This window comes from Callorhinus ursinus, unplaced genomic scaffold (genome assembly GCF_003265705.2).
Source record: "Callorhinus ursinus isolate GAN/ISIS: 27379988/994484 unplaced genomic scaffold, GSC_fseal_2.0 scaffold1, whole genome shotgun sequence".
Taxonomy (NCBI): Eukaryota; Metazoa; Chordata; class Mammalia; order Carnivora; family Otariidae; genus Callorhinus; species Callorhinus ursinus.
Genome location: NW_027397063.1, coordinates 655,389 through 677,411, shown reverse-complemented (window position 1 = coordinate 677,411; position 22,023 = coordinate 655,389). Strand labels below are relative to the sequence as shown.

The 22,023-nt window shown below is 45.5% G+C and overlaps 3 protein-coding genes across 7 annotated transcripts in view; 1 reads left to right on the top strand and 2 right to left on the bottom strand.

The window, feature by feature from the left end:
* Window positions 1-7,306: 7,306 nt before the first annotated feature.
* LOC141369911 (small ribosomal subunit protein uS17-like) lies at window positions 7,307-8,743 on the bottom strand. Its single transcript, XM_073890511.1, has one exon. The coding sequence runs from the start codon at window positions 8,712-8,714 to the stop codon at window positions 8,238-8,240; it is 477 nt and encodes a 158-aa protein (XP_073746612.1). The 5' UTR covers window positions 8,715-8,743; the 3' UTR covers window positions 7,307-8,237.
* A 3,260-nt stretch (window positions 8,744-12,003) lies between these two features.
* PIGP (phosphatidylinositol glycan anchor biosynthesis class P) lies at window positions 12,004-21,066 on the bottom strand. Its single transcript, XM_025871544.2, has 5 exons — window positions 20,927-21,066; window positions 20,203-20,306; window positions 14,119-14,191; window positions 13,456-13,574; window positions 12,004-12,163 (listed from the first exon to the last, which is right to left on the bottom strand). Exons 2-5 carry the CDS (start codon window positions 20,282-20,284, stop codon window positions 12,051-12,053), a joined length of 387 nt encoding a protein of 128 aa, XP_025727329.1. The 5' UTR covers window positions 20,285-20,306; window positions 20,927-21,066; the 3' UTR covers window positions 12,004-12,050.
* Window positions 21,051-22,023, top strand: part of TTC3 (tetratricopeptide repeat domain 3) — a 115,620-nt gene continuing 114,647 nt past the window's right edge. For 2 of the 5 annotated variants that reach the window (XM_073890345.1, XM_073890321.1), the window contains exon 1: window positions 21,051-21,264. The gene's annotated coding sequence lies outside the window, so the exon portion shown is untranslated. The remainder of the gene's footprint in view (window positions 21,265-22,023) is intronic. The other 3 variants (XM_073890405.1, XM_073890473.1, XM_073890460.1) reach the window with 3 other exon arrangements.

Below are 22,023 nucleotides of genomic sequence, written 5' to 3'. Positions count from 1 at the left end.
ATAAGACTATTAAGAATAGTTATCTTTGAGGGCACCTGGGTGGCTCAGTTGGTTAAGCCGCTGCCTTCGGCTCAGGTCATGATCCCAGGGTCCTGGGATCGAGTCCCACATCGGGCTCCCTGCTCATGCAGGAAGCCTGCTTCTCCCTCTGCCTGCCGCTCCCCCTGCTTATGCTCTCTCCCTCTATCTCTGTGTGTCAAATAAATAAATAAAATCTTAAAAAAAAAATTAAAAAAAAAAAGAATAGTTATCTTTGAGTCACGGCTTATGGCCACGATTTTAATTCTTTTTCTTTTCTATAGTTTAAAAATTCTCTATGATGCATGCGTATTACTTTTTAAAATAAGTTATACCGATTAAAAAGCAATGAAAATATTTAAAGCATCAGTCATTAGATACCATCTCATATCCATTACTTATTTAAAATTTAAAATTTTAGATTTAAAATTAAGATTTAAAATTCTATAATCATGAAGTGACCTTAGCCAAAATCTTACGGACTTTAATCGAGGGTATTTCTGATGTAGTCTGTTCATCCATAGACTGTGTTGTTGATGGGCTCTTCAGCACCTTTCAATCACATCAGTTATTTGGTTCATGGCATTTTCATGATGAAAAATCTGATGTAGCCCAATGCACTACCACTAATCTTATTGGTGACAAGCAGCTTCTGATAAGGATGGGTTACAGAGGTGAGAATGAGGGCAAGTTTGGGGATTTGACTTCACTGAAACCATTTTCTTTGAGGGATTGGATATCTGATCTGATGTCGTTTACTTCAGATCTTTGAACAAATCATTAAACAGGTATTTTGGGTGGGAAGGAGTTAAGCTGAGGAGCAGTGCTCGATTTAACATTTGTTTTGAAACCACTTACCTATTGGGTTGCTGACAGCAATAAACATTTTCTAAATACCTCAAGGAATGAAAGTAGATTGTCTTCCCATAAGAAGAGTGGCAGATGAAAGTTGGTTATTTCTTTATATTCATTCTGATGAATGTTTGAGTAAACACCACACACATACACACACACCCCGAAACCAAAACAAAACAGATGAAAGTGACCTCTTAAATTTGTCAGGCATCTGTCCGAGGTGTGTGGCCCTCTCTAACTTCCAAGATGACCTAGGGCAGATATTTATTTTGTAAAATAAAGTTCAGAAAGGCAAGGATATCATCCACTTAGGCCAAACATTCGATAACTCCTGCAAATGGATTGTCAATAGGGCCTTGACATACATTCCTTATTCTGGCCAGGAAGGGGTAGAGTTATTCTCAAGGTTAAGTAAAGGTCATCTCTCTCTGCCAACTGCCACTCAGCAGTGATGGAAAAGCACAGGCTACAGCTAGGTGCCTGGAAATTTCACTTAAGAAACAAATGGCCCCAGTCTGTCTGTTCACTCGGGTCATTTCTGTTAGTTTTCCCATAATTGTACTGGATCCGTAGTCAAGTAAAGCGGCAGATTCGTCACTGATAGAATCTCTGTCTTGGGCTGACAATTCTTTAATTTGTGGACCTTTGTGGTCAGAGGCCATTATTTCTAATTGCCTTTTCGTCCTGCAACAGTTCATCTATCTTTCACACACATTAACTTTAATCTTCTCGTTCAAGGAGGACAGCGAATTTGGTCTTTCAGACTGGTTTCCTTAACTTTAGTAAATTCAAGGGGAAAACAATCTTAGAAGACACAAAAATGTGAAAGTAGAATGCAAATAATGATGGCTTTCTGGTACTTTAGGGCTGTTACCAAGATCTCCACATCGATAATTCTAAATATTTAGGGACTTAAATGATTTGACTCCTTAAAATATGAAAAAAGTTTACATCTCCCTCATTGCACCATCAAGACTATTTAATTGTACTGCTTCTGATGATTGCAGAGAGGGTCCTCTGAACTTCTCCTTTTCCACGCAACAACTATATACTTTCCTCCATGGTAGGAACTGGAGACCCAAGATGACTCAGACAGGTTCCCAGGAAGAAAGGTAAAAACAAAGTGTGTGTGTGTGTGTGTGTGTGTGTGTGTGTGTGTGTGTGTGTGTGTGTGTGTAGCATAGAGGACGTTCAGAGAGAGATGGACATACTCTGGAGTATTGGGGTATGGATGGGGAGCAGCAGGGACAACCCTCACGACCCCATCCCCTCCCAAAGGCCCCACTTCCGTATTGGTGGTCAGGGGTTAGGATTTCAACAGATGAATTTGTGGGGGACATAAACATTCAGTCCACAACACCTTGTGCGCCACCGAGGCAGAGATCGGAGTAATAGGGTTGCAAACCAAGGAATGCTAGCAGCCACCACAATGCGGATGAGTCAAGGGAAGGATTCTCCCGCGGAGCCTCAGGAGGGGGCTCAACCCTGCCGATCCCTTGATTCTGGCCCAGGAAAACTGCTTTCAGATTCCTGACCTCCAGAACAACGAGACAATACATTTCTGTGGATTTAAGCCGCTACATTTGAGGCGATCTGTTATGGCAGCCCCAGGAAAGTAAGACATGATAAGAATTGGTGGAAAAGCAGCACAGATTCGAGGCAGTGGTCCCCACGAGGAATAGTATGAGATACAATGATGATTACCATAACCTAAGGGCCTACTGTGTGCCAAACCTGTTTCCCGATAACCTATCAACTGGGTGTTGTTTGACCGATGAAGAAACTGAAGGTCAGAGTGGTCAAGTAACCTGCCCAAGGTCACGCTGGCAGGAAGTGGTAGAGCAGGGATTAGGACTCAGGACTCATTGACGCCAAAGCCCTACTCTTTTTACTGTGCTTCTTGGAAGTTAGCCGTTGTAATGTATACGTATTCACTATTTGTATAAAATATTGAACCCTACTGGCATTCAAAAGTACAGATTAAAACTGCATGCCATTCCTTTACTCACTATTTTAGCAAAAGTGGGACAAGCGTGGCTTACGGAGCCACATTGTGGCAGCTTGCTCATTTTTTGCTGCTATAGAAAAACAACAGAAAGTATCAGTGTCTTCCCTTCCCACATGAGCAAGGACAGACTGACAGAGGGTCCAGGTTTCTTTTAGGGGGTGATGTGTGTGTGTTGTCTGGAGGAAGAACGGTGAGTAGAACTTTCCGTGCAGATCAAGGAGACTTTGCCGAAGTTTGTGGTTTCCAAGGCCCACTATCAACCTGTGGTCCGTGGCCTATTTCCTGCAATAGCCTTCAAGGAGGTCTGTTAAAAGTGCAGATTCCAGGGCCTTCCAAGCTGGAAACCTGCATTTTAACAGCTCCCCTGGTGGTTCTTGGCCACTTCAAAGTTGAAAATAGACACCCAAGGCCATTCTGGCAATTAGCAGGATAAAGACGATGGCTTAGTGCCTGAACACTGAAGGGAACTGTATTGTTGGGCTTAGGTTTGGCTGGGATTGGACAACCCCCAAATTACAGTGGCTGAAATAAGATAGAAGGAGAGTTCTAGGTCCAAGTCCAGAGGTAAGCCATCCAGGTATGGTACAATATCAGGATTTACAATGTCATTCTTTCTTTCTTTTCTTTTCTTTCTTTCTTTTTCTTTCTTTCTTTCTCTTTCTTCCTTTCTTTTTCTTGAGAGAGAGGAGAGCATAGAGTGAGAGGGAGAAGCAGACTCCCCACCGAGCAGAGAGCCCGACGTGGGGCTCGATCCCAGGCCCCTGAGACGATGACCAGAGCTGAAGGCAGACGCTGAACTGATTGAACCATCCAGATGCCCCATCGGGCTCTTGAAATCCTTTTGCTTGCTGCTGTGGGGCTTCCATTCCTAGGGTCACTGCATGGCCTAAGGGACACCTTGACTTCCAGTCATTAAATCCACACACCAGGCAGCAGAAATGAGGAGGGCTGAAGCAGGGCGTGATCCTTCCTTGAAAGGCACTTTACAAAACTGTCCCCCCTCCACCCCCCCATCCAATGTACTGCCCAGAAGGAACTGAGGTCACACTGTCCTGCTGCGAGGGAGAGAGAGCTGTATTCCAGGTCACCGCGTACCTCATTGAAAGCGGGGAACCACTTCAGAGGAGGCTGAGAGATGGAACACTAGGGGAGGCAGAAGCCCCTGCCTCAGGGTGGGTGCCCACCCCAGCACTGACGCCTGGGTGTCCCGAGACAGGGACAGAGGGACAGAGGGTTAGGGGTCTGGGAGTTAACGTGCAGCACCCAGAGAGGGGGGCATTGAATAGGGAAGGTCAGCGGGTGGTCTGTGGACACTGAGCACGAGCCTCACGAGCCCGACGCAGTCTCTGAGCAGGGCAAGGGAGGAGGTGGGGTAATGCACCTGGAAAAGACACATGGGCAGAGACAATAAACATGGCAGATTAAACGCCAGGATGGTCTCTCCTGTGCTTGGCTAGCATAGGTGTCAACAGCCCAAGGGAGGGTGAGGAAGTCTCCCCCCACCCCAATGAATGATTCTGAAATTCCTGTCAACAGTGGACAGTGGGAAATCACAACATGTTTAGTAATATTTGGAAAAATGGAACATGGTGACTTTTCATACACTCCAGAAGTGAGGAGCACTTCATACCCAGCTGTATTAGTCATGGTTCTCCAGAGAAACAGAACTAATAGCATACACGTAGATACGGAAGAGATTTATCATGGGAGTTGGCTTTTGTGATTATGGGGCCTGCGATATGCCACCATCTGCCGTCCTTCGGAAGCTGGAGAACCAGGAAAGCCCGTTGTATAATTCAGTCCAAATCCAAAGGCCTGAGAACCACGAACTCTGATGTCCAAGGACAGAAGACGGATGTCCCAGCTCAAGAAGAGAGAGAGCATTCACCCTTCCTCTTTTTCGTTCTATTCCGGGCTCTCAAAGGATTGGATGTCCACCCACACTGGACAGAGCAGATCTTTTTTACCTAGTCTGATTCAAATGCTAATCTCTTCTGGAAACACCCTCATAGACGCATTCAGAAATAATGTTTTACCAGTTGTCTGGGCATCCATTAGCCCAGATAAGCTGACACTTAAAATTAACCACCACATCAGTATAATGTTAGTGAACTGTAGGGAGTGTGTTAATAGATACAACCTTTTTGAAGATCAGTCTGACATTACATATTAAGTGTCTTAAAACTGTTTAAGCCCTTTGACCCTGTAACAATCCCAATGTCAGGAACCTAGCCCAAGGACACAACTTCACAAAGCTTATCCACAAAGATTTCTGTTGATTGTTTATAGCAGGAGAAAACAGGAGATGACCTAAGTGGCCAGTGTAGGGAAATCATGGTCTTTGTCCTCGTATTTCTGCCTCAGTGACTAAAACAGTTATGTCTTCCTGGGGACGGTTTAGAGACCACACTCCGGCACTCTGTCCCACACTCCCTAACATCCATGGGGAGGGATGTGACTTACTGGACCGGTGAGAAATGGTAACCCGTGGGTTGTCTGCTATCTGCCGGGACCACCCAGGTGGCAGCGCACCACTGGGCCTTCTAGTGCATGCAGATGGCTGTGCCAAGTCTAGATTTGCAGGCCCAGCCTTCCTCTGATCAGATTTAAGGAAGAAAGCTTGGTTTGGTCTTCATTTTTACGCAGCACTTGAACACCTGGCTTCACCAGTAACAAAGTGGACTCTGTATTTTAATTCCTCCCTGGTGCTTGTCCTTCACGGGATCGTGGTGAGGAGTGGCTGTGCTCACCCCGGAGCATGCCCACCCATGGTTCATTGAGAATAGTCAAAGAAGGGGGTCCTGGAAACCAGTGTCAGAGGGCAGGAGGGGGCCTCTTGAAGAAGCCGCAGCAGCTGGTGCAGGCTGACTCACAGCTGCTTTTAATACGCAGGGGCCACGTAAACAGGCTTTGTAACAGAAGTGGGCCGGCCTGGCCAACTATGGCGTGACTGGAGTGTGACATTTGAGTCACTGCGAGGCTTTGGCTGGCGTCGTCCAGCCCTGGCCATATGGCCCTCTGTGAGTGTGACCTATACAAGCAGAGCTTGAACACTGGATTTGCCGAAATAGCCTGAGACAGGTATTGAATTATCGGAGAAAGAGAGTTTTTCTCCTGGACCATGTGAAAGATATAAATCTTGGTCCACAAATGCATCTGCTCAAGAATTATAACTTATTTTCTGTAATACCATCACTTCAAACTCCATGGCTCCTTGGGTTCCGAGACTTCCATTGTATTCCTGGCACCTTGGGTCTTACATGGTGCTGAGGAGTGGAGGGGGGAAGGGGAGAGAACATTTGGTCCTTGGTCATAAGTCCACACAGGTGACCACTGAGACATCCACTGCCTCTATGTGGCTCCCTTCTGATTTGGTGGCTATCTCCAAGTGCTGTTTTTTGAAAAATGAACTGTGGTTAGGCCTAGACCAATTAGAAAAGGTGGGGTGAGTAGATTTCTTTTGAGAATCAGCGAGCAGGGGACGGGGGGAGAATCTTAAGCAGGCTCCACGCCCAGTGGAGCCCACTGCAGGGCTCCATCTCACAACCCTGAGATCATGATCTGAACCGAAATCAAGAGTCAGATGCTTAACCGACTTGAGTCACCCAGGTGCCCCTAGGGATAAGTCAATTTCTGCCCATTCCGAAGTAGTAGAGTGCCACAGTTCAGCCAACTGAGTTTTCTCTGAATGAGGAGGTCTTGACAACAGGCACAGCCTGACCTGTACCTCGGGAAGACAAATCAAGAAGGACCCCTTCTTTCTTGCCTCCCTTTCCCTACATCCCATCCAGTCTCCGCTGCAGTGACAGGCTAGGTGGGGGGGGGGGTCTGCACTGTCCACCGTAGCGAGTCTGGGACAACTGTGGTAGCACTGGATTTACTCGGGTTTTCTAAGTTCTGTGGGCCTGGCGCTGGTAATATACTGGTTGTCCCACTGACTCCTTGAAAAAGTGGGATATAGAAGAAATTTGGGGTTGGATCAGTTTGCTTAAGGAGTGACACCTGTTCTAATGAGACCTTAGGCATCAGTTTCTGGAGAAAACCCAGGCTCCTGATTGAGATCCTGCTCAAACAGGGAAGGTCAAGAAATTAGGGAGGGAAGAATTTTGGATTTGAATTCTCTTGGCTTTTCATTGAGGTGATTTCATATTTGGCCTTCCATAATGAAATTCTTGTTGAGAAATCTAATTACTGGAGGGGGTTTTGGCAAAATTGGAAACTTTATACTACTGACATTTGGGGGGTATTTTATGCTATTAGTTGGGCTTATTGTAAAACGCAGTGTCTTTCCAACATTTTTCTTGAATTAGAACATGCAGCAGGGAAATGCATTACATATCCTGGCCCTGTAACTGAAGCACAGTTTTTACAAAATAAAAACCTCTCAGCTGGGGTTCCCATGAAAGCAGAGCCTGCGACAAAGGCTTGAGTGTGTAGGCAGTTTATTTGGAAAGTGACATTAGGAAGGAGTGGGCAGCAAGGGAGCAAAACTGGGAAGAGCCAACGCAGGCATGCGGTACTGAGGCCACCGTTGCTATGGTGACCGCAGCTCAGTCTCCCAAGACCTCCTCCGAAGCTGAATGAATTCGGCTCACATCGGCTTTGTTGGGGGATGGATGCCTGCCCCACAGTGAGTTCCACAGTGTCCTTTGGGTGTTGATTCCCCCCACCCCACACACACAGGGTGCACTGTTGAGTGGCACCTGTGTGGACCCAATCAAAAGGGCATCAGTGGCTGGAGAAAGGGGTCGAATGGGAAAGATCTGCAGTGGGCACAAGAGGTGTTCAATCAAGATACTCAGCCTGACCAAGTGCAATACTGTATCCTACGCTAGTTCACACGCACACACACAGTCTAGTTGAGGCCCACTAAGCAGTGGTTCTCAAAGTGTGGCCTGGAGACCCTGTTTCAGGGGGTCTGTACGGTCAAAACCAATTTCAGAAAACCATTAAGATGCTGCTTCTCTTTTCCGCTCTCATTCTCTCACAAGTGCGCAGTGGTTCTCCAGAGGCACGGACTGAATACAGAAGCAGACAGGAGAACCCAGCTGTCTTCCAGTAACCCAGACATTTAAAGAGATTTGCAAAAATGTGAAACAATTCTACTGGTCTCGTCGCTAAGTTTTAGAAAATATAGTGATTTTTCATAAAATGTTATTTAAATATATAAAGCATAATGGGTTTAGTATTTATAAACAAATGTTTTTAAAATTCCTATTTTAATTTCTAAATATAATCCACATATATGAAAGTTTGTGGAAACACTCTTTATGAGTGTAAGGGGGTCCTGAGATTTTTTTTTTTTGGGGGGGAAAGTAACTTTATTTTCTTCAGGGGTGTGGACAGATGTCTCGTCTCAGAACTTCTGGAACTGTTTCTTGGTGCCAGCAGCCTTTGTGACTTTGAGCACGTTGAAACGCACAGTCTTGCTCAAGGGCCGGCACTCACCCACTGTGATGATGTCGCCGATCTGGACATCCCTGAAGCAGGGGGACAGGTGCACAGACATGTTCTTGTGGCGCTTCTCAAAGCGGTTGTACTTTCGGATGTAGTGGAGGTAGTCTCGGCGGATGACAATGGTCCTCTGCATCTTCATCTTGGTCACCACACCAGAAAGAATCCGCCCTCGGATGGAGACATTACCAGTAAAGGGGCATTTCTTGTCAATGTAGATGCCCTCAATGGCCTCCTTGGACGTCTTGAAGCCCAGACCGATATTTTTGTAGTATCGCGGGAGCTTCTCCTTGCCAGTTTCTCCAAGCAGGACCCTCTTCTTATTTTGAAAGATGGTTGGCTGCTTTTGGTAGGCGCGCTCTGTCTGAATGTCCGCCATCTTCCCGGCCCGGGTCCTGAGATTTTAAAAAATGGTGCGAATCGCTACATTAAACTGAGCAAGACCCTGGAAATAATTGCAGCCCATAATCCGAGAAACACTGACATAGTATTTCAGGAGCTCTAAGAACACGGTGGTTGGGAAACAGAATGAAAAGCTAATAGGAGGCCTGAGGTTAGGTGGGGTACTGGAGTTAATTAAGGGCCTTTTCTGACCCATTTCAAAATCTTCTTAGGCCTATCATTGGCCTGAGGGGAATACAAAGGGATGATGCTGATCTGGGACGGAGTCTCACAAAGGTGAAAGGACTGCTCTGATAAGGACCCGTTCTTCCAAAGAAACTGCTGCTCCCGGGTTGACCACAGGTTGTTAAATCCAATGGATTAAGGCAGGCAGTTCTCAGTTCTGGCTGCAAGTTGCTCAGTGTCCAGGAGTCATTAAAAGCTACCCCTCCTTGGGCCCCACTCCAGACCAGTGAATTAAAATTTCTGGGGATGGGGCATAGGCACCGTTCTTTACCTTTTTATTGATGTTACGTCAAGGGCACAGATCTTGGGTGGGGGGATGTGTGGCACAGCTAAAGGTGATTAAGAGGTACAAACTTCTTACAAAATAAGCCACAGGGATGTAAGGTCCAGCACAGGGAATATAGTCAATAACACTGTCATCACTTTATATGGTGACAGATGGTAACTAGTCCTATTGTGGTGAGCATTTCGTAATGTATAAAAATATCAAGCGGCGACCTTGTACACCTGAAATTAAGATAGTATGTTATGTCGACTATGATTCAATTTTAAAAAGCACAAGTTAAGTGATATTAACAGTATGCTTCTGTTATAGCCAAGTAACTATAACCCAGATCAAGATGCAGGGCATTTTTAACCTCCCAACAGGTTCCCTCGTGCCTCTCCTGGTTAATACTGCTATTGTATAGTTATCACCAAAGGTTTGTTTTTCCTGATTTTGAGTTTCATATAAATGGAATTTTACATTATATGTTCTTTTATGTCTGTTTTTCTCCCCAACATGTGTGTGTGATATTCATTCATGCTGTCAGGTAGAGCAGTGATTTGTTCTTGTTTGCATGGCTGTGTGGTTTTCCACTGTATATTTTATTTATTTTTTAAAGATTTTGTTTACTTATTTGACAGAGAGAAATACAGCGAGAGAGGGAACACAAGCAGGGGGAGTGGGAGAGGGAGAAGCAGGCTTCCTGCGGAGCAGGGAGCCTGATGAGGGACTGGATCCCAGGACCCTGGGATCATGACCTGAGCCGAAGGCAGACGCTTAACGACTGAGCCCCAGGTGCCCCAGTTTTCCACTGTATAAACATATTTTTTATTTACCATTCTACCCTGGATGGAGCCAACTGGTCCTCTCAAACTGAAGTGTGGGGACATGCTCTTACCCTAGAAATACAGGAGCTGGGACAAACGACAGACTAGAAATAGCAGATTCATGTCACCCGTCTTATGCTTACAAGGCGGGGATATGGATATGAAAAATGGAAACCCTAGTTTTCTCAATTATTTAAAATTAATAGTTTCTTTTTCTTCTTTTTACAGGAGGTATAGTTAAATTTGCACAAAAATGTGTGGCTCCATTCCTGTACAGAGACTTTGGGTGTCAAAGGTTAGAAGGCCTCGAATGCTTGAGGAGTTGAGATTTGGTCTCATTGGCCAACTGTTAGTACACTCTTGCTAAGTTACCTATGGTTTGTTTTTGTTTAGTTTTTTTTTTGTTTTTAAAGATTTTTTATTTATTTATTTGACAGAGAGAGCACAGGCAGGGAAAGCTGCAGGCAGATAGAGAGGGAGAAGCAGGCTTCCCGCTGAGCAGGGAGCCCAATGCGGGGCTCGACCCCAGGACCCCGAGATCATGACCTGAGCCGAAGGCAGATGCCTAACAACTGAGCCACCCAGGCACCCCATATGGTTTGTTTTTAAAACTTATTTCTATCCAAGCTTCTCAATCTCACATGGACACAACTAGATATTAACAAGGAGCAGTCACTCAAACGAATTCATATACTGAAGCCTCCAACCCCCTCAACTTCCCCAAATACTGTCTAATTCAGTAAAAGGCACAACCATCTACCCAGCTCATCGATCCCGAGACCCCAGGAATGCCCCTCAATCACAACTTCTCTCAGCAGCCACCCACTCCGCACAACCAGATACACACACCCTGTCCATCAGCTGTGTCTCCGACCAAGGCTGCAGAGAGACCCGCCCATCCCTAGCACCACTGCCACCACTTAGAGCGCCCCCCTTACATACATACTCCTGCCCCATCCCCAACTCTTCCTCCTGAATCCATCCTCTATCCACCAGCCTGAGCAACTTTTTCAAGACATGCACTGGGCCAGGTCATGCCTTTCCTTAAAGCCTCCCTCTAGCTCAGAATCTAAAGGGCCTCCAACTCATCACACTGACACTTAATTCCAGACTTCCCATGCTGGCGTACAAAGCCCCCTGCGGCAGTGCGGTGGTGCTGCGCCTCTCCAGGCTCCCCTCAGACCACACTCCCCGGGGCAGTGTGCTCGAGGCCCCCTGCTGGCCTTCTGTCCACACTGACCTCCCTCCCACCTGGAGGTCTCTGCCCCCGGCTGCTTCTTACCTGCAAGCTCTCCCACATTCCCAATCCTTCTGATGGGCTCCTGTCTTTTGCTAATCAAATTTCAACCTCAACTGTCTCTCTCTCAACAGCCTTCCAATAAAAACAGACATAAAGTAGTCATCCCTTTACTTTCTAGAACATTATGCTATCTTAATTCTCTGCATAGCACTCATCAAATAATATTTGCTTAGTCTGTCTCAATCTGCTTCTGAAATGTAGGCTCTTTCAGAAAGAATCTTATCATTGCTACATCTAGAAAAATACCTGGTATGTAGTAAGTACTCAACAAATGTTTCTTTCTTAGACACAAATATGATGCAAGAACACACAAATTCAATGTACCCTTCTCCCAAATCTAAGAGTTTGAATTCTGGGCCTCTAAGAAAAAAACAGCAGGAAGGACAAAATTGCCATTTAAAAATCATAACATGAATGCTTCTCTGGAGGGACTTCTTGTTTTTACTGATACTTATTTTTTTAACAAGTCTGCTATATGGTAATGCAGTATTTTATTTATTCTGTTCATTAATAACTAATACTCAAGAACTTTTATAATATTAATATAACTTAATCTAAAAGAATCAACTTACTTTGTTTCCATTTCAATACTGGGTACGAGAGAGAGTCAAAATAATTATGGTCAAAATTATTATATAAAAAATTATAGTAAACGCTCGGTGTTAGTCTCCATACAATTTAGTTTTTGGCATAAAGTTATTTAGTTGCCAGGAAGAACATTTGGTTTACTTCACTAATAGGAATATCTCTTAATGCCGGGATGGCCTCTTCTTGGTATTTCTTCTGCTGTTGATTTTTAGCATAGTTATCTGTAAGAAGAGGACAAAAAGCTCTGTTTACCCAAACAATTTCTTCTACCATTTCTTTTTTTAAAAAATTTATTTATTTATTTGACAGAGAGAGACACAGTGAGAGAAGGAACACAAGCAGGGGGAGTGGGAAAGGGAGAAGCAGGCTTCCCGCAAAGCAGGGAGGCTGATGCGGGGCTCAATCCCAGTAGCCTGGGATCATGACCGGGAGCTGAAGGCAGACACTTAACTGACTGAGCCACCCAGGAGCCCCTCTTCTACCATTTCTGTGGTTTACGGAGATCCACTGCATAGTTTACTAGGCTAATATTTGCATAATGACAAATACCATGTTTAACATAATTAAAAGACTTCTTAAGTTAAGACTACTTAAATTCTCTCTTTAGAAGAAATGTCCCATTTAGAATAAAAATCAGGAAGGTACTTTCTGCATCTCTAGGATAAGAAATATTTCATTCATTCAACTGTACAATGATGATTAAAGTCCCATCTGCACATTTCTCATAGGGACAGAGTTATATGAAGGCTTAGTAAATATATTTAATCCGATACCCTCTAACTATTAAATCATTTGGTACAATCATTCATGCAAACTTAACAATGTCCCCTCATTGCACAAATTGTCTATTTGCTGTAATTTTAGGCAAGAAGACAGGGAATACAGTAGCTTATCAGAAAGAAATATAAAAATACTAGAACTGGTTTTCAAAATACATTGTATAGGCTCATGAAAAAAGGCTTTGAAAAGTTAAAAAAAAATTCATACCAAGCAACTTAAAAAACCCCTTCACTTCCTAGAATCTAAGCAAGGTCAGGAATTTATTTTAATCTTTAGACTCAGGGGAATTAAAAAAAAAACTACAAAAACATGCCATGGCTCTTCTATCTGCACAATTGGGGTCAGGTGTATACAAGGATCCTGAGGAGCATGCACACTCTCAAATCCCTCTACTGAACAAGGTCTGCATGGACCTATTTGCCATTGTTTGATCAACACTGCCCGTTTAGGATAAAATGTTTTTCTCAGGCACAGTTGCTAAGAAACATATTATATACTTGTGGTCTTTATGGGAAAATACACCTGCTGACTGGTGCTATAAATAGCATATTCATCAGAATTTATTTCTGCCACATAAACATATCCTCTGATATCACTTTGTATTTATTTCTCCTAGGTTCTTTTTCTTGTGCTGACATGTGTCACTACAGCCTATTCTGGGTTGCTTTTCTTGATAAAACAGCTAACACCTTGCTCTTCCATCCCCCCGCACTTCCCTTTGATATACATTTACCTGTGATTGTATGAATGGAGTTGAGTGGAGAGGTACTCATCATGTTTATTCCAAATAAGAGTACATAACCAACTACTATAGTAATGAGGAAGTAGACGGGCAATGCAATTGCCCAGTATCTGTAGAAGAAAATATTAAACTGCTATAAAGTCATCATTCTCAAGAGTCCATCACCGAGTTAACATGCTTTTTAAATCTGATTTTTTTATTAAAATAATACATGTATATAAAAGACAGTCAAATCGTTCTACAAGGCCTGTAATGAAAAGCTGCAATCCTGCATCATTCCCTACCGTAGCACCATGGAAAAAGTGCAGACTATTACCTCTCACCTGTCTGCAATCCATTTCCTTGAATTCTTCAGATACTTCTTATCTGCTATCCCATTATTTGTTCCTGTGGGTTTACACCTTAAACATTTTTCTTGTATAGTGTTATCTTAGCAAGATGTTAGGAGGAAATGGAGACAATAATGTGTGTTCATCCTGCCATCTTGAATTAGAGGTGTATTAATAACGACCTCTGAAAAGCTTTAAATGTCTATATGGCTATTTATGGATCTTAAGAGGATAAATATTTACGATTTGGGTAGTCTCAAGGAAAAACTATGATCCTTAAAAACAGTATTAATACATTTTTATTTAAGAAAAACATTAAACTTACTTTTGAGGCCAATAGGTTAATCCCAAGGAGTTTAGCCAAGATTCAGGAATAAATGCCCACACGAGATACAAGACTGCAGAGAGGAACAAAAACAAGAAAAAAGAGCAGTAAGGCATGCATCTAATTTATCAAGGTTCAGATAAAACAATAAGCTCCTGGTGCGCCTGGTGGCTCAGTCAGTTAAGCGTCCAATTCTTGATTGAGACTGTCATGATCTCGGGGTTGTGGGATGGAGCCCTGTCAGGTTCTGTGCTCACCAAAGAGTCTACTTAAGATTCTCTCTCTCCCTACCCCTCTCCCTCTGACCCTCCTGCTCATGCACTGCACTCTCTCGAGCCCTCTCTAAAATAAATATTTAAACAACAACAAACAAAAACCAAAAAGCTCTTTGAAGATTCCCTGATCACCTCAGAATTGAGTTTTCTTTTCTTTTAATCTCCCAGCTCCTTATTTCTATCATTCTTATAATATTTATGACACTTATAGTATATTTGCATTGCTGTGAAATGATCTCTAGAACTTAAACAATTCCGTTTCCCCCGTTAGTCTTTTTTCTAAAACACGTCTTAACTCTCATACTGTAGTTTAACCAATTTAAGGGCAGAAATCAAATCTTAGCAATTATTGGGATCCTTACAGCACCTAGCAATTTGCTTTATATATAGTAGCTATTCAACACTTCATTCCCACAGGGTTGAAATGATTATAGACACTGGTTGTTTAAAGGTGAATTTATCTACCCTTGTTCTGATCCACCTCAAGATGGGCTTCTGCCTCATCTCCCAGAATACAATCTTATCTCCCTCAAGTCCAATCTTTGTGGAACCCTTTATTGTTAATTTGTAAAAACAACAGCTAACCTCCAAGCACTCACTGTGGGCTAAGCACACTTCAAAGCATTTCACATGCATTATTTAATTTAATCCTTAAAACAATCCTATGATATGTACGCCATTTCTACAGAGTAGTAAATGAAATCTTTGAAATGTTACATCCTCTGCCCAAGGTAAGGGGCACAGACAAATTTCAAACTATCTGTATCAGTGATGCTGAAGGATTCATATTCTACATCAGGAGCGGGAGAAACAGTGGTGAATCCAAAAGACATGGTCTCTGGCCTTCCCAAGTTTAAAATCTAGGGGAGGGGAAGAGAGTAAACTGATATTTTCATTACACTGTGATAAGTGCGAATGTGTAATAAAAGGTGACAGAGGAGCACATAAGAAGGATCTTAGCCCCACTCTAGAGCTGAGAGAGGTGATGTTAATGGTCAGGAAAGATTTCCTGGAGGAAGTGACTAAACTGGGACCTAAATAAGCAGTAGGGGATTAGCCAGATTAAAAATGTGTATGTCTGGGGCCTGCAGATGAGGAAGGAAGGAAATATGAGAAAATGGTGTTCGCCGCCATGATCCACAGAGAGAACGTGAGGGATCTGGTGTGACTAGATGGTAGAGAGAAAAGGTGGCATGGGACAGGCTTGCAGCTTGTCATAGTTTTTAAGATGAATGAAATAAATACAAAGAGCGGGAAAACATAATATAAATTCATAAATGGAAGTGATTGACTTTAATTAATTCAATGAATGAGCATTTACTGAACATCTACTATATGCCAGGCACTATGTAAAAGTTAAGGCCATATAGAAATAAGACACAGACCCTATTCTCACAAACTAGTGTACGAGACAGAAATGACTCAAATGTAGTGGCAGGAACTTCCCATGCATTAGCTTATTCGACCCCTTCCAAACCCTTTGGGATGCATGCTATTATTATCCCTGATCCATAGATTTGAAAAAATCAAGGCGTAGGGAATTTAAGTAACTTGCTTGGGATCTTACACTAAAAGTTACTGGGCTGGAATGTGAACCCAGACAGTGTGCTCATACTAGGGTTTCGGGCAGCAGCAAGAGCATTAGTAAAAACACACAATTTTTAAGAAGTAACTACTTCTTACTAGATATGTCTCCAGAGGAGGGATGTGATGTATCTGGGGGTAACTTTAAGTGGTTTAGAGTGAATGGGGCATAAAGCGTGAGGCTGTGAATGCTGAGAAATAAAGCTGGAAATGCAAACAGGGCCCAGATCATGAAATATGTTGTACAAGGAACTTGGACTTTATGCTCCAGGCAATGGGGAGAACTGGGTATTTTGTTTGTTTTTAACTTTAAAGACACAGCAAACTACAAAGAGAAATAACCATTCCTACCCCAACCAGAGGTCTTAAGCAGAGGAGTCAGGGGATTAGCCAGATTAAAAAGATACACGGTTGGGGCCTATGAATGAGGACAGAAGTAAATAAGAGAAAATGGTGTTCCCTGCCGTGATCCAAAGAGAGCTGGGATGGTTGTGTGCAGGACGTATCTGTGGCAGAGACAGTAAGAAGCCTGCCAGATTCAGTGGCAGGAGCGGAGGAAAGAGTTAGGAGGAGAAAGACTGTTAAGTGAAGAACAGCTCCCAGGTTTTTAGAGCGGGTGTCTAGAAATTTCAAGCCTTGGGGCGCCTGGGGGGCTCAGCAGGTGAAGCATCTGACTCCTGATTTAGGCTCAGATCATGATCTCAGGGTGGTGGGATTGGCTCCTCGCTGGGTGTGGAGCCTGCTTGAGATTCTCTCCCTCTGCGCCTCCCCTGCTCTGTCAAAAAGAATTTTGTTTTTCAAGCCTGAGGACAGAATATCCGAGCAGTCCTTTTCCACACAGCAACGAATGATCTTCCAAAAATATAAATTTGACCAGATCACTTGACTTGCCCAAACCCTTAGAATAAACTAAATACCTTTAGAATAAAATCCAAACTCCTTACCATGGCTTGCAAGGACTTAAATGTTCTGCCCACTTCTCCGACTTCTAGTCCTGGTGCACTATGCTCTAGCTCCAAACAGTGTCTCAGGGCCACTGCACTTACAGTGAGTGCTGTCTGCCCAGAATGTTCTTCCTTTGACTCTTTCAATGGATGACTCCTTCTCTTCCATCATGTCTTAGCTCAAATATTACCTTCTTAAATGAGGCATTCGCCATCACTTGATACTCCAACTATGTCCCACCTACCACTCTCCTTACTCCCTATCACTTCCTTCTATTTCCTTCAAAGCTTTCATCAAAATCCATAATTACTGTTATGAACCGAGTGTTTGCATGTCCCCCAAATTCATATGTTGAAGCTCGAATCCCCGGTGTGGTGGTATTTGGAGGTAGGGCCTTTGGGAGGTAGTTAGGTTTAGAGAAGGTCATGAGGGTGGGGCCGCATGACAAGATTAGTGCCCGTCTAAGGAAAGTCAGAGACCAGAGCTTCCTTTTACTCTCTCTCTACTATGTAAGGACACAGCAAGAAGGTGGTTGTCTGCAAACCAGGAAGAAGGTTTGCAAGAACCTTCACCAAGAACCCAACCATGCTGGCACCCTGACCTTACACTTCCCAGCTTCCAGAACCATGAGAAATGTCTATTGTTTAAGCCTCCCAGTCTACGGCATTTTGTTACAGCGGCCTGAGCAGACTAAGAAAGCTGCCTTGTTTTTAAAAAAATTCAGTAAATATTTAAACGTAGAGAGAATCCTGTAACCCTCCTGCACCCACTACCTAGTTTTATCATAACTGCTACATATGGTCTCTGACTTCTATCCTACTACTTCTTGCCTCACCTTCTCAGACTTCAACCTTACTGACCTCCACCTGTTCCTTGAATCCACAGGCATGCTCTTCTAAAGGCTTCTGTACCGTCCATTCTCTGTCTGGGAAGCCCTTTCCCCAGACTGCTCCATGGCTAACTTGCACTTTTCATGTCTGTGATTAAATCTCATCTCTCAGTGAGGCACTTCCAGACTGCTGTCTTTAAAACAGCAACCGCCTCCCGTTCCTTATCCTCCTTTAATTTTTCCCCATGGTACATGTTATCATATACATATTACTTATTTAATTTGTTCATTAGCTATCTCCTCCTACGAGAATGAAAACCCTCTGAGAGCAGGACATTTTTAAATATTTTGCTCCTCCTTTGCCTATAACAGTGCCTAGCATGTGGTAAGCACTCAAAAATTTGTAGCATTAACTTTTGGTTGTGGGTCATAACTACTTCTTACTAGATATGTCTCCAGAGGCCAGGGAAACAAAAGCAGAAATAAAGTATTGGACGTCATCAAAATAAAAAGTTTCTGCACAGTGAAGGAAACAATCAACAAAACTAAAAGGCAGGGGCGCCTGGGTGGCTCAGTCGGTTAAGTGTCTGCCTTCGGCTCAGGTCCTGATCCCAGCATCCTGGGATCGAGCCCCGCATCGGGTTCCCTGCTCAGCGGGAAGCCTGCTTCTCCCTCTCCCACTCCCCCTGCTTGTGTTCCCTCTCTCACTGCGTCTCTCTCTGTCAAATAAATAAAATAAAATCTTAAAAAAACCCCAAAACTAAAAGGCAACCTACTGAATGGGAGAAGACATTTGCAAATGACATATCTGGTAAAGGGTTAGTATCGAAAACATAAAAAGAACTGATAGAACTCAACACCCGAAAAACAAATAACCCAATTTAAAAAATGGGCAGAAGACATTTTTCCAAAGAAGACTACAGATGGCCAATAGACATGTAAAAAGATGCTCAACATCACTCAACATCAGGGAAATACAAATCAAAACTATAATGAGATACCACCTCCCACCTGTCAGAATGGCTAAAATTAACAACACAAGACACAACAGGTGTTGGCGACGACATGGAGAAAGGGGAGCCCTCTTGCACTGTTGGTGGGAATGCAAATTGGTGCAGCCACTCTGGAAAACAGTATGGTGGTTCCTCAAAAGGTTAAAAATAGTGGGTGTTACTGGATTTAAGTATTAAAGTCATTGCCTTTGTTTATTCATATAGTTTCTAATCTTTCAAATACCCTACAGAACAGGGATTTAAACAATGGTAACACTGAAATAGCAGCCAACATTTATTGAGTACTTATCAATCTTTTGTATTGTTTTAAGCACTTTGCATGAATCAAGCAATTAATCCTCACAACAGCTCTAAAGGGCAGCACAGTGAAGTCAACCCAGTGTCTGGGTTCAAATTCCAGCTCTATCAGTTTCTGGCTGGGTACCCTGGGCACATTCCTAAAACCCCATGCCTCTGGATCGTCATCTGTAAAATGAGGATAGTAATAACAATACCTACCACACAGGACTGTCTTGCACATAATAAGCATTCAATAAACATTAACACCACCCTTTTACAGATGAAGAACCTGAAGGTTCAAGAGCATGGGCAAATGGTGCCAGGTGACAGAGCTAGTCCCTGGAAGAGTCAAGATTTGAATTCAAGTCACAACTTCTTTACTCCATACACTACCCTTGCCAACAGAATGGTTGGTTGTACCAATGCAGTCAGGGTTCAGAGACACTACCACTCCCTCACTTCCCTGGTTTCCATGAAATTCCAAAAAGTTGGATGGGGCCACCCAGTTTTTTCCCTGTTGTATTCCTTTTAATTCCGACATCCTTTGGAGGAGAGATGTGGGGCCTGCTGTGTGACCCTGGGCACAGTAGTGTCTCAGTGAGCACTGGTTTCCTTATCTAAAACAGGATCTTCCAGGAACTAAGCCAGATCTAAGACTCTAAAGTGCACATGACTTCTCCAGCCTAATTCTCTTGGCTTCCTGGCTCCTACAGGCTGCACCTGCACCAACTTACTCACTCTAAACCTTTCATTCAAAACCTTCCCACATTTTCCTTCTTACTGCCTTCCTTCTTATTGTCGGGGAGAAAGCTAACCCTGTTTCCCAGTCTGATTTCATGTTTCTCTACTGGGTTCTCATGCCTCTTTCCACGGTTAATTGTAGATTCCTTTGTCTGTTTCGTCCAGAAGACTATGACCACAGGGACCAGGTTTTATTCACTTTGCTGTCTGGTGCTGTATAAATATTTGTTGAGATTATTTACACTAGTGTCGGGCATATGAAATACCAAACACAAGTTCCCTTCAGGTTTTCCTAGAAAGAGGCATAAGTAGAAACAATCACAGCTCATATGTGCACATTCTAAGAACAAATGCAGTAATATTCTTGTCCTTGAACACCAGAAAAGAGGCCCTGGCCATCCATCAGGAAAGTACTTACTGAAGCCAAACTGGGAGCTTAAGAAAAGAACAAAGCCATAAATCGCTCTTTCTGGCAATGGAGACGGTGAATTTTCCACCATTTTCCCTGTGGCTTTAGACAATCTGTGGGAAAGAAACACAATCATCGTCCGTGATTTACTCCCCTTCATCACTGGTCTGTTGTAGCCTCGTCGCTCTGCTATGGGCACAGCCTTTGTAGTTTTTTTCCTAGCCTAAACCAATGCACATCGCCACCCCGTGCACACACCTCCAACACACACCGCTTGCACGCGCGAACGAGCCCCAGACCTCGCGTGCGCGCGCACACGCCAGAGCGCGCGCACCCTGCAGCGGAGGGGAGGGGAGAGCACGGAAAGTACTGACACCGCCCCTGCCCTGCAGGATTCGCCTCCCCCGCGGAAAGGGCTTGGCAGGGCGGGGCTCGGGGAACGCGCGCCTCCCCAGGTCTGGGCCACGGCGCCCGGGACCGGGCCCTGCCCTCTCGCGGGAGCTTCAGTTTCCTATTCAAGGGTTGGGGGGTGGGGGAGGCCCTTGACATTGGGGCCTCGAAGCGCTCACCCTCCTGACAGCTCGGCCACTTCAGCTCCAAGTCCCCCGCGCAGGCCCCTTCCAGAAAGCCTCCGCGGGGGCGAGAAAAGGAAGAACTAAAGAAAAGGCCGAGTCTCTAAGTCGCCCCCTTGGCCGCCCCCTCCGCTCCCGCCCAGGCGCAGGCGCATGCGTACCACGACCCTTGCCGTCCCGGAGCGCGCGAGCGCCGGGGACTGCCTGATCGCTCCGCTCGCCGCCGCGGAAGAGGGCGGGGCTGCACGGCTGCGCATGTGCGTTGCCCACGTGATGCGCTTGTCGCCTGCGCCGCCGCCAGCTCCCGCCTGCCCGCTGGCTGACGTGGAGGGCCCGAGGCGGCGGCGTCGGCGGCGGCCCGCGTCCGAGGCTCGCGGGCTGCGGGCCCCGGTGAGTGCACATCTGGCGCGCGGCGGGGCTCCCGGATGTGTCACCTTATCGCGCTGCAGCCGAGATGCCCGGGGAGAGGGGCCCTCCACACCCCCTCCGTGGGTGTGTGGTGAGTGTGTGCGCGTCGCCCCGCGTCGCTCGCTGTGGTGCCCCCGGTGTGTCTGCGTGGGTTGGGGTGCCGGTGCGCTGGGGGTGTGGCCGCCTTTGTCGCCCCCAGTGGATGTGTCACCTTTATCTAACGGGCCCCTTCAGCCCTCTTGGGCGCCTCCGGGCGTCTGTGCGAGGGTGGGAGTAGCCCCTTTGTGTGCGCATCCCCCTGCCGCCCGCGCACCCTCGTCTGGAGGGTGACACCCCTGAGAGGCGAGGGGTCCCTCGGCCCGGGCGTGCGGGCACGCGCCTGTGTTTCCACTGCCGGCTTCTTTGTGTCGCGCCCGTTCTTGGCGACGGCGTGGGCGGCCCCCCTTTGTGTCACCGCCCCACTCCGGGGGGCGCGCGTCCCCCGCTTCTGCAGTCGTGACCCCGTCCTGGAGCATCTCCCATCCTGGAGCATCTCCCGCGCCGGTGTGCGTCCTCGCGTGTCCCTGCGCGCGTGCCGCGCCTGGGTCCTGTCGAGTGTATGATCTCCCTTGTGCGCGTTTTCGTTCGCGAGTGTTCGTGAACGTTCGTGCGCGCCCCGTTCTCTGTTTTGTGTGCCTTACGTCTGCGCCACCTGTTTTCGTGAGAATGGCAGTCGAGTCCGGGGGCGGCTTCCCTCCCAGGAGGGGACCGGGGGTGGGAAAATCAACCCAGCGCTCCCCCTCCCTCCTCGCGGGAGCATCCTCCCTCCCCCGACGCGAGTGGGAAGGGGGAGACGGAGGCGGGTCTGGAC